A 12,172-nucleotide genomic window follows, 5' to 3' on the forward strand; every position below is an offset into this window, starting at 1 on the left:
ACTTTTTCAGTTAGGCTTTCTTGATGGTGCTTTAAAAAGGAGATCAGGTATTATCCCTTGAAGGTAACAAAATGAATTGAGGTTCAGGCAAGTTGAGAGGTCTTCTAAAAAATGAACAGGAATTAGAGGCAATTTCTTCTTCATTGAATATATTTTCTGATTTACTTGAAATAGTTCATACATGTACATGATGCAAAAACATTGAAAAATACAAAAGCCTATTTAGTGAAAAATAAGTCTTCCTACCATCCTGGCTCCCTAGGCCCCCAAAGTAACTATTGTTACTAGCTTCTTACATACTCCTGTGAGATAGTATAGGCATATGTAAGCAAATATATGGCATATATGTATTTTTTTCTTATACAAATTATAACATATTATGTTTCTGTTCTGCAACTTGTTAGATCAATATATGTTAGATAAATAATCCTTATCAATATATGTTAGATAAATAATCCCATATCCATAATTACAGAGTTGTCTCCTAGGTCTAAAGTTCAATACTAGTCCACTAACCCTTTAACTGTAGCCTTATATTTATGGTAAGAAGACCACAGATTTGTCACAATAAATGTAACAAATAAGATGATTTTTCAAATTTTTAGTATTTCTATGATTCATTTCACTGACCTTAATAGGTCAACTTTTCCCTGTCCCTAGCACCCCATGCCTTTCCTGTCCCATCTTAGCCTTAAATTGACATACCTTGTATTTGGATTAGCTAGTTCTTGAATTCTGGGAGATATCTTGGAATGGATAGCAGCACAAGATACTGGCCAGTAGGCATCACGGGGAGGTAAATAATCTTGATGAAGAGGCCTGGCCTTAGCTAGAGCTAGTATTCGAGGGCTAGGTTTGGCGAGCAAGGCAGCACAGGATATCTATAGTGGAAGACAAAACGACACAAAAACATACCTCAAATTTCACCACGTCTCCCTCTCTTTTCAGCTATAGCCCTAATCGAGTCACCATCCTTTCTCTCCTGGATTACTGTAACAGACTCTCCTAACTGATCTCCCTGCTTCCATTCTCACTCCTCCACAACCCAGCCTTCACACAGCAGTTACTGAGGGAGAGAAGGAGCATTTTAACAAGTGTATTCCATGAGCTAGACAGTGTTCTCAGTGATCTGCCTAAATCATTCCCATGCAATCACCATAACAACTTCATGAGGGAAGTACTTTCCAAGGCCCAAGCCAGATCACGTCACTCCCAGTGTTTAAAATCTTCCAGTGGCTTTCCATTTTGCTAAGAATAACACTGAGGCTCCTTACTGTGGCCTAGAAGGTCCTACATGATCTGCCTACTATACCCTCCTCCAACCTCACCTTCCTCCCATCCCCACCTCAATCACTATGACCCCAGCCACACAAGGCCCCTCTGGCCCAGCTCTTTCCATCTCAGGACCTTTGCACTTACTAGTTCTGCTTGAAACCCTCTTTCCTCAATCTTGTCATGGCTGCCTCTTCGTCACTCAAGTCTCTAGACTCAATCATCACATCCTCAAGGAGTTCTTCCCTCACCATCCAAGATATATCACCCTTTCTAATTACCCTGTTCCACAGTACTTATTTAATCTTCTTCATAGCACTTAACAACACCTGACTTAGCTCATTTATTTCATTGTTGGTATGTTTACTGTCTGTTTCTCCCCACCAGAATATAAGCCGCTTGAGAGAAGTACTTGTTTGCCAAAAGCTAGACTAGGCTCTGGTGCATAATTGGTGCTGAATAAATATATTCTGACTGACTGACTCATCAACTCCCTTTGGTCTTACTTTGGAAACCACATCTGCCAGGAGGCCTTTCTATTATGTTGCTTTACTGGTAAAATAGGAAAGATGACATATAGCTACTATTCTCTCTCTCAAGGGCTCATTCAAAAGAATGAGGACCACAACAAACACCACTCAGTAGCCCTGAAAATGTTCTATATTGCACTGATACAGATTAGTTTGGGTTCTACGAGTATGATTATGTGCAATGGTATCACTTTTTTAAAGGATTTTTTTAAAACCCCCGAACAATCCACTGAATGTGCCAGGCTCTGTGCTGAGCACCTGCCTTATCTATTATCACAAGTCATAACAGCCCTGAAACTGGGAACTGTTATCTTCACAATCCCCTTGCTCACCTTGCTCCACCCGACTTCAAAGCTATCCAACTTAAGGACTTTGTCATGTGCTCTTCCCTCTACTAGAACATTCTCTTCTCAGATCTTCACTTAACTGACTCCTTCTCATTATTCAGGTTTCAGCTCAAATATCCCTTCCTTAAGAGAGGCTTTCCCTGACTACCATATGCAAAGAAGCTTATCCTCCACCCCCAGCCATAGTCACTCATTTCCCATTTTATTTTCTTCATAGCACTTACCACTACCTGACATTATCTTATCTGTTTCCTTATTTATTTTCTGTCTCCCTCCATCTTGTTCACTGGGCACGGTGCCTGGCACACAGTAGATATTCAAATCCTTATGGAATGAATAACGCTCAGGAAGGTTATTACAACATCACAGAACTAGTAGTGGTGAGGCAGGAATTTGAACCCAGCTCTTACTGACTCCAAAGTCCATGCTCTTCACCCTCTACCCACAGCCTCTCTCCATATCTTGCAGCTAGGTCTTCCTTCCTGCCGCAGACCACTCTTTCAAGGTTTTCTTTTCCAATGACTTTGGTCTATACCCTGTAGAAGCAAAACAACACCCTAGGAACAAACAGAAAGTGAGCTGAAGGATGCCAAGGTAGTGATGGCTTACAGGACGGATGGGCATTTCACTTCTTTCTCTTTCAAAGCACAGACCCTCTATCTTAATCCTTGGATGGGCAAGGTCTACAGTTCTTGGAGTTGCAACAGCAGTCAGGGCAGACGTCGCAATTTTGGTTTCAGTCTAGGGGAGAAAAAGAAAACAGCACCTGTAAGCATCAAACAATAAACACTATCGCAATCAAAGTTACAAAGTAGTATCTGACCACTGGACCAGACTTCTCAGTAAATACAGCAGAAAGGATGAGAATATTGCAGTAACCTATGATCACAGCTGAAAAGATCAGTTTCCATCCTTCTCAAACTAGGTTGTATAAATTCCAAGCCAGATTTTTTGGAACTTACTGTTAAACTAACGATAGGGAGAAAATGACAAGTGCACAAATGGACTAAGAGGTAAATGGCAATGCTGATTACTAGAACAATAAACTCAGCCAAGAGGGAAGTTCTCAGCCCTATCACATGAGAACACTGTAAGGGGGAGAGCTCTGCTTTGTTCTTAATTATCTTGCCCTTTGGAAATTGGAATTCACATTATTACAAATCCCCATGCTTAAAATGAATTTAAGTAGCTCTCTTCTACTTGGAATGGATAATACAAAGTAAAATTATACAAAGATAATACAAAGTAATAAAAGAGAAGAGGTAGAAAGGCAGAACAGAACCATATCTCCATAGACAATGTTGTACTGGTCCCCCAAGACACTCCTCACTACCTTAATTGTGGAAATGTGTTCAAATTACATGGTCTTCTATTTAAATTACTTATATCCAAACTCAAAACTTACCAAAAACTTTGAGGGGGCAATATAATCAATAACTGGAAATGAAATAGGGTTTTAACTGTGGGTAGAAAAGTAACACACAAGGTATATTCCAAATCCCTTCTTATGTTGTTTAAAATGATGATGATGATGATACTAACACAGACAGTATTTTACACCTATTAATTCATTTATTCCTCATCTGGGTATCATTTTTATTTCTATTTCACTAATGGAGAAACCAAGGTATTGTGAAGTTTGGCACTTTATTTAAGTTTATATAGTTTGTAAGTGGCAGAGCTGGGATTCAAACAAAGGTCCTATCTATCTACACAATACCATGAAGTACTAATCAAGCATTTCCAATGAATAAAGCTTTGTCTCTTATCAGGCTCTTGGAAAATCAAAAAAATATATGACAACCAGTGCCTTCAATTAAGGCTTACAATCAAAAAGGAAATAAAACAATCATTCATTAATTCGTTATACAAATATCTCTTAATTATATTATGTAAGACACAACAAAGAATAATAAACCAATACCTTTCCTTAAAGTAGTTTTCAACTTATAAGGAATCATAAACCTATAAGCAAATCACTGATTATTTGATATCCATAAAAAAGAATAAAGTTTTGAGGAATATCAGAGGAAAGGTGGGAGAATCCAAGAAGAATTCTCTTTTCATGGATAAAGAGATATTAAATTGGGCCTTGAGGGAAGGATCAGATTCTGACAAGTAGAGGGAGGAGAAAAGATAGGGAGAATGAAGGAAGGAAGACTGAAGGGAAAGTCTGGACACAGAAGCAAGGAGGCATGGAGCAGATTGTGTCTGGTCAGGCAGGGAGATCAGGCTTGCAAATACATCTGAAACTAGGTTAGATGTCGAGGGCACTGCTCACAGCCAGTGAAGAACCATGAAATCTTTTCACTGGAGAGGAAGCATGGTCAGGGCTGGAGATTAATCTTTCAGGCATGTGGGAGAAAGACTGAAGCAGGACATGGGAAGCTAGAAGGACAATAAGAAAGTTATGGCCAAAAGAAGAAAAACAAGGGTATACATAACCTACCCTATTCTAAAATATATATATATATTTTAAATAAATTTATTTATTTATTTTTGGCTGCACTGGGTCTTTGTTGCTGCGCACGGACTTTCTCTAGTTGTGGCGAGTGGGGGCTACTCTGCGTTGCGGTGTGCGGGCTTCTCATTGCGGTGGCTTGTCTTGTTGTGGAACACGGGCTCTAGGCGCACGGGCTCAGCAGTTGTGGCTCGTGGGCTCTAGAGCACAGGCTCAGTAGTTGTGGTGAATGGGCTTTGTTGCTCTGCGGCATGTGGGATCTTCCCGGACCAGCAGTCGAACCCGTGTCTCTTGCATTGGCAGGCAGATTCTTAACCACTGCGCCAGCAGGGAAGCCCTAAAATATTTTTTAATTTACAATTATTTAAGCAAAATGATACTTGCATAAAAACAGATCAGTGTAACCAAATAGAGAATTCAGAAATATTATCTAGTACAGTGGTTCTCAATTTTTTTGGTCTAGAGCCCATTTACACTTTTTTTTAAATTGAATAAATTTGATGTGTAACATTCTTTACCCTCTTAAAAAGTGACTGAGGGCTTCCAAAGACCGAGACGTTTAAAAACATTTATTATTTCAACTAAAAAGAACCTATTACATGGAAATACAAATATTTTTTATGATGAAGAACTATATTTTCCAAAACAAAAAAAATTGTGACAAGACTGATATGTTTTACATTTTTGCAAATCTCTCTGGTTTAAGAAGACACTGGTTTTTGGTTGAAGTATATGAAGAAAATCCAGTTCCCCATACTAGTTGGAAAAGAGTGTATTTCAACAGCTTTTTCAGATAATTGTGGATATTCTTCTTTGATACTAAAATAAAACTTGACAAAGGGTAGTTTCTTAAAAATAAGAGTTGCAATGTACAATCTGAAACTGTCAAGGAACTTTTCATACTCCATTACCATAAAATCCATTTGTCTATCTTACACATTGAATGAACCTTTTACTTGTACATAATTTTGAACTTGAAGATTACTTAAAAGGTTCTGGGAAACCTTTATGCATACCTGGGTCACATTTTTGAAAACCGTTGCCCTGGTATAAATAACATTGTGGTATATAATAACTGTGGCAGTAAACAAATAAAGGCTGGGGCAATCATGGGGGAGGGGCAGATTCTTACCCCATATTTTAAATAGAAATATACTTCAAATAAGTTGAGGAATTATCTACTTTAAAAAGAAACCACAAAAATACTACAGGAAAATAGAGGTGACCAGTGGTGTGCTGGTAAATGTTTAACAGTTAGCTCCTCAGAGAAAAAAGACTGATTTGTAGTGCTTGCCAAATTCTATGGTGTAAAAATTCCCGCCATAGTCAATTTCAAACTATGAAGGTGATCGATCTCACTAAATGCAAAGTTAGAAAGAGATGTGCACCATCAGCTCTTGTGAGCCAGTACAAGCACACTACTGGGGGTGATTTTCTGAATTCTTTTTGGGTAGAATTTTCTAATCATAAAGCAATGGAAGAAACCTCAAAATAATAAGATTATGGGTTTTACCACACATAAAATTTTAACCTCAAGGTAACCAAAACAAAATTAAAAGGCAAATTAGAAGTTCTGCTTCTAGTAATAGCAGAGTAGCTTGTATTGAACTAATCTTCTTGCCTATAACAGTTAGAGACTCTGAATAAAGCATTAAAAACAAAACAAAACAAAACTCTTTGAAGGCAATGGAAAGCAATCAGAAGTAGGCAGAAACTAGACAGGATAAGACTCTTGAAAGAAGGAAAGCAGTTCATCCTCGCCCCTTCCTGATCATTTGGGAGAGCAAAGCAAGGTAGGTGTCTCAGCCTGGTGGGAAGGGAGAAGGCACAGTGGCGCACAGCAGGATGTTAGGGCCAGAGCATCAAGAGAAGGGTCGACCAAGTAAGAGGGCTTGAGATATCAGAGACACCAGTAAGAGATCAGAGCCTTGGGAAGGGGTCTCCCAGGATGAAGTGTCAGAGACTGAGTGGCATAGTGCAGGGTGTAAGAGCCCACATGCAGAAAGAGAAGACAGCAGAGATGGGAGAATGATTATACACAGAGAGGACATGTATTAAGGTAATGGGAGCCAGGTTTTTAACTTTCAGAGACAAGCATTATAAATAAGGAAAGGGAGGAAAAGAGTAAACTCTGTAGTGTTGGATCAGAATTGGAGGTAAAGGTGAAAAATCATATATAAGTTGATATGGAAATAAATATAGATGAAAATGTGTGTATGCATGTGAATATACACCAAAGATTCATAATCTTACCCTAATTACAAGAAACATTCAGACAAATTCAATTCGTCTGCTATTCTATAAAATAACTGGATGGTAATATTCAAAAGTGTTCACGGTCAACAAGGCAAAAAAAGATTGAAGAACCATTCCAGACCGAAGGAGACTAAAGATACTTGACAACACATGATTTTGAACTGGATTATTCCTCTATAAAGGATATTACTGGGAAAAATAAGTGAAACTTGAATGGGGTCCGAAGATGGATACAATGAGTGAAGAGATTAAAGGTCCAAGAGAAATATGGAAATTATATATATTTTTAAAAAAACAAATGGAAATCCAAGAACTGAAAAACACAGTATCTAAATTAAAAATCCATTGGATGAGATTAAAGGAGATTGTTCATTGTGGTAAAAAGAACTGATGACATTGAGTACAGGTGAATATAAATTATTTAAAATAAAGCATATAGAGAAAAATATTGAAAAAATAAATAAAACAACCTCAGTGATCTATGGTATAGAATATGATGATATAGCACAGGTATAACTAGAGGCCTCAGAGTAGAGAAAGAATGACACAGAAAAAAAGTCTGAATAAATGATAGCAGAAACTATTGAAAAATTTGATTAAAAGCAACATCCCACAAATCCCTGAATTTCAGGGAACCACAGGTAGGACAAATACCAAGAAAACTATATGTAGGCATATTTAGCCATACTGCTAAAAACCAAAGATAAAGAGAAAATCTTAAAATAGCTAAAGGAAAAGGACACATTAAATATAGAGTAAAAATTATAATTTTAGCTGGCATCTCGCCAGAAACCATGCAGGCCAGAAGATCATGAAAAGATACTCTAAAGTGCTATCAACCTAAAAAATGTTTGTATATCCTACAAACAAAAATAAAGAACATTTTCAGAGTAACAAAAACTGAATGATCCACTCTCTAAGAAATGGTAAAAGAAATTCTTAAAAACAATTGAGAAGGGCTTCCCTGGTGGCGCAGTGGTTGAGAATCTGCCTGCCAATGCAGGGGACACGGGTTCGAGCCCAGGTCTGGGAAGATCCCACGTGCCGCAGAGCAACTAGGCCCGTGAGCCCCAACTACTGAGCCTGCGCGTCTGGAGCCTGTGCTCCGCAACAAGAGAGGCCGCGACAGTGAGAGGCCCGCGCACCGCGATGAAGAGTGGCCCCCGCTTGCCACAACTAGAGAAAGCCCTAGCACAGAAACGAAGACCCAACACAGCAATCAATCAATCAATAAATAAATCTTTAAAAACAATTGAGAAAAGAAATCAACAAATACAAAAGTTGACTCTTTGGAAAGATTAATAAAGCTCATTTGTTAATCCCTAGCAGGCCTGATCAAGAAGTAAAAAGAGAAAACAAATTAACAAACAGGAATTAAAGCATCAACACTATATATCTTAAAGCTCTTAAAGAGTAAAATATATATATTACCATTAAAAACTTTATGCAAATAAATTCAACACAGAAGAATGGACAAATTCTTTTAAAATACAAAACAGACACAAGAAGAAATAAAAAATCTGATTTGACCTATACCTTAAAGGAATACCTGAAGAAATTTAATTCATAATTAAAAACCTCCCCATAAAGAAAACACTAAGCCCAAATTGCTTTAAGGGTAAATTATCTCAAATATTTAAGGAAGAAATAATATGAATCTTACACAAATATACAGAGAATAAAAAAGCAGGAAATACTTCTCAACTCATTTTACAAGACCAACATAACCCTAATTCCAAAACTCAACAGATATATTTTTAACTATAGACCACTATCCATCATGAACATAGATGCAAAGTTCCTCACTAAAATATTAGGAAATCAAATTCATAATGTCTAAGTGGGATTTTCCCAGGAAAGCAAGGCTGGATTTTTACTTTTAAAATCAATAAATGTAATTAATCACATTAGTAAAATAAAGGAGAAAAATCATATGGCCATTTTAATAGATCCAGAAAATCATTTTATAAAATTCCTGGTTTAAAAAAAAAAACAACTCTAAGCAACTATGTACAGAAGTCTGCACATTAACAAAATAAAGAGAAAAGATCATTTGGGCTTCTCAGTCAAGAATAATACTTATTCTGGTATCTTGATTACGGTGGTTAATGAATGGGTATATATATTTGTTAAAAGCTTATTAAACTATACAACATAAGATCTACACATTTTAAATTTTATACTTATATTATAATTTTAGTATACTATATATATATTATTATTATATAAATTATAACCCCAAACTTTAAGTTACAAGCTGGGAAAAATATTCACATCATATATAACAGATGAAGAATTAATATCCCTAAGATGTAAAGAATTTTATGAATCAATAAAAAATGTACAGACCAGTAGAAAAATAAAGCCATGAACAGACAGATTTAGAAAAGGAAAATACAGATGGCAAATAAATGTGGAGGACGATTTGACTTTATTAATAATCAGAGAAATGAAATTTCTCCTAATCCACGAGGTCATTATACCAACATGTCTCTCCCCCATCATTCTCAATCTTGATTATTTTCTGAGAATAAAAATTCTAGAAGTAAAATGACTGAATCAAGGGTATGAACATTTTTGAGGTGATACACATAAAATCCGAAAATGTGTTACAACAAAAGTGATTTTTATTTACATATTCACTTGCATTATTTGGGCTGCCTTTTTTTACTGCACATAATATATTAATTATTTATTTTACAAAATATTAATTTTATAATAAAATATATCTCATTAAAATAGTTATGGATTAAGTGAGCTATGAAACCAAACCCTTTCTTTTTAAGTTTTGTAGTCCTAACAGTTATTATAAAAAGAGACTTGGTATGACATTCACAGAGGTAAAAGGACTTCCTACAGGGTATCCATACAAAGTCTCTGGTGGCAAGTAACCTCAGGTACCTGTAATAGTAACTTGACTTCTTTTGTGGGTGTGTGTTATTTTTAAACTCTGAGAAGATTTAGAATTAACTGTCAAAAACCTAAGAAAATCAAAATCATAGAATTAATACTTTGTCTTAATAATAAATATGTGCAAGAATTGATGAAATCTGAACAGGGACCATAGATTAGTTATAGTTTTATACCAATGTTAAATTTCCTGATCTTGATAACAGTATGGTAGTTATATAAGATAATGTCCTCTTGTTAGGAAACACACTCTGAAGTACTGAGGAAAAGGGGTATATGATGTCTGTAATTAACTTTCAGAAATGATTCAGGGAAAAAATTAAATATACACACACACACCATGGAGGAGAGAGAATGATAAAGCCAATGGACTTTAACTTTTGCAGATTTTCAGTAAATTTGAAATTATTGCTAAAACAAAAAATAAGTGTATATTATTAAAATAAAAAGCAGGTACATGTTTTAAGAGAATTTGGCCTGTAAGAGTGATAACATTACAATTGCAATTTGAAATATATAACAGAGTAACTGATTTAGAATTACGACATTAAGTTGAAATCTTAAATTTATGTCATTCTGAGACTGGCTGGGACCTGAGACCCTTGACTGTAGTGCTTCCACCTAGACAAATGCCTCCTGGAGCAACAGAATACAAAGAAACTATAAGGGACTTAAAAGAACTCCGTGCATGTGCAGTTGGGGCAAATTATGAACAATAAGAAGATACAAAAAGGCCAAAACCCAACTGCCACTTTTGAGGTACCAGGAGCAAAAGTAGGGTACTATGCATGATCCCTGCACCCAGCACCACCAAGGGGGTGGGTCCACCATGTACGCCACCCCCCAGCCTGATCCACCTATTGGCCCCTATCTTCACCCTGTTTAAGGGACCAGCTTGCCCCCTCTCAGGGAGTGAGCAAGGGCACGTGTTACTTGTTTTCCCTCCCTCCTGCTATAGCACGAGTCCCAGTAAAGCCTTGCCTGAATTTCTCATCTGGCCTCTTATCAATTTCTATTGATTAAAGAGTCCAAGAACCTTAGTCAGTATCAATTATTACAACGCTAAAAAACTTCAGGTTCACTATAAGTTTAACGTATTAGATTTTTAATAATTATTTAATATTTGAGAAGGTTTTGTTAATGTAGATGGCTGAAATAAAATACTTTAAAAAGAAATCAAGTTTAATGTATTTATAAATATAGTTTAAAGTATTTGAAGGTATTTAAATAAGTTTGGAAACCAAATCAAACATTATTTAGGACTCTTAAAAGTCATTGTCAAAAACTGCTAGAATTATTGGGACTTCCCTGGTGGCGCAGTGGTTAAGAATCCACCTGCCAATGCAGGGGACACAGGTTCAAGCCCTGGTCTGGGAAGATCCCACATGCAGCGGATCAACTAAGCCCATGTGCCACAACTGCTGCGCCTGCGTTCTAGAGCCCGCACACCACAACTACTGAAGCCCATGCACCTAGAGCCCATGCTCCGTAGGAAGAGAAGCCACTGCAACGAGAAGCCAGCGCACTGCAACGAAGAGTAGCCCCCACTCGCTGCAACTAGAGAAAGCCCACGCAGCAACGAAGACCCAAAACAGCCAAAAAAAAAAAAAGACTGCTAGAATTATAAATAGAATAATAAAAACTCCAAACTAAACTTAAAAGCCTAAGAAATAGATTTTCTAATTTGAATTTTTTTTTTTAAATTAATTATTTATTTATTTTTGGCCGTGCTGGGTCTTCGTTTCTGTGCAAGGGCTTTCTCTAGTTGCGGCAAGTGGAGGCCACTCTTCATCGCAGTGCGTGGGCCTCTCACTATCGCGGCCTCTCCTGTTGTGGAGCACAGGCTCCAGACGTGCAGGCTCAGTAGCTGTGGCTCACGGGCCCAGCTGCTCCACGGCATGTGGGATCTTCCCAGACCAGGGCTCAAACCCGTGTCCCCTACATTAGCAGGCAGATTCTCACCCACTGCGCCACCAGGGAAGCCCTGAATATTTTTAAACTATTAATCATTTAAATCAAGAGTATACTTCCGAGCAGCCTTTTCTGCAGACAAAAACCATGCTCAAGGATACCAAAAGACTCACATCACTGGGTATGGAAGCCTTTTTTTCTTAAGTGCCTATAAATTCTTTGCCACTTCTCTCATGGAGAGGTGGGGTTTGTGTCCCTGCCCCCTTGAATTTGGCCAGACTTGTATATGCATCAATCAACAGAGTATGACTGCAGTGACATAATGTGACTTCCAAGGCCAAATCATAAAAAAAATGTAGCTTCTACCTGATTCTTCTGGAAGACTCACCCTTGGGACACTACATCTTAGGATATGTCCATCCACCTCACTACAAATAACTCAATTTTGTTTCTGTAGTTTCCTCTATAAATTTTATAGTGTCTGG

The 12,172-nt window shown here is 37.2% G+C and overlaps 1 protein-coding gene across 1 annotated transcript in view; it reads right to left on the reverse strand.

Annotated features, from left to right (window-relative positions):
- SPMAP2L (sperm microtubule associated protein 2 like) overlaps nucleotides 1-12,172 on the reverse strand; it is a 65,448-nt gene that overhangs the window by 1,049 nt on the left and 52,227 nt on the right. The window contains exons 7-8 of the mRNA XM_059924086.1: nucleotides 2,759-2,890; nucleotides 706-881 (exon numbers count right to left, since the gene is read on the reverse strand). Coding sequence (XP_059780069.1) covers nucleotides 706-881; nucleotides 2,759-2,890 — 308 coding nt within the window. The remainder of the gene's footprint in view (nucleotides 1-705; nucleotides 882-2,758; nucleotides 2,891-12,172) is intronic.

This window comes from Balaenoptera ricei, chromosome 5, assembly GCF_028023285.1.
Source record: "Balaenoptera ricei isolate mBalRic1 chromosome 5, mBalRic1.hap2, whole genome shotgun sequence".
NCBI classification, from domain to species: Eukaryota; Metazoa; Chordata; class Mammalia; order Artiodactyla; family Balaenopteridae; genus Balaenoptera; species Balaenoptera ricei.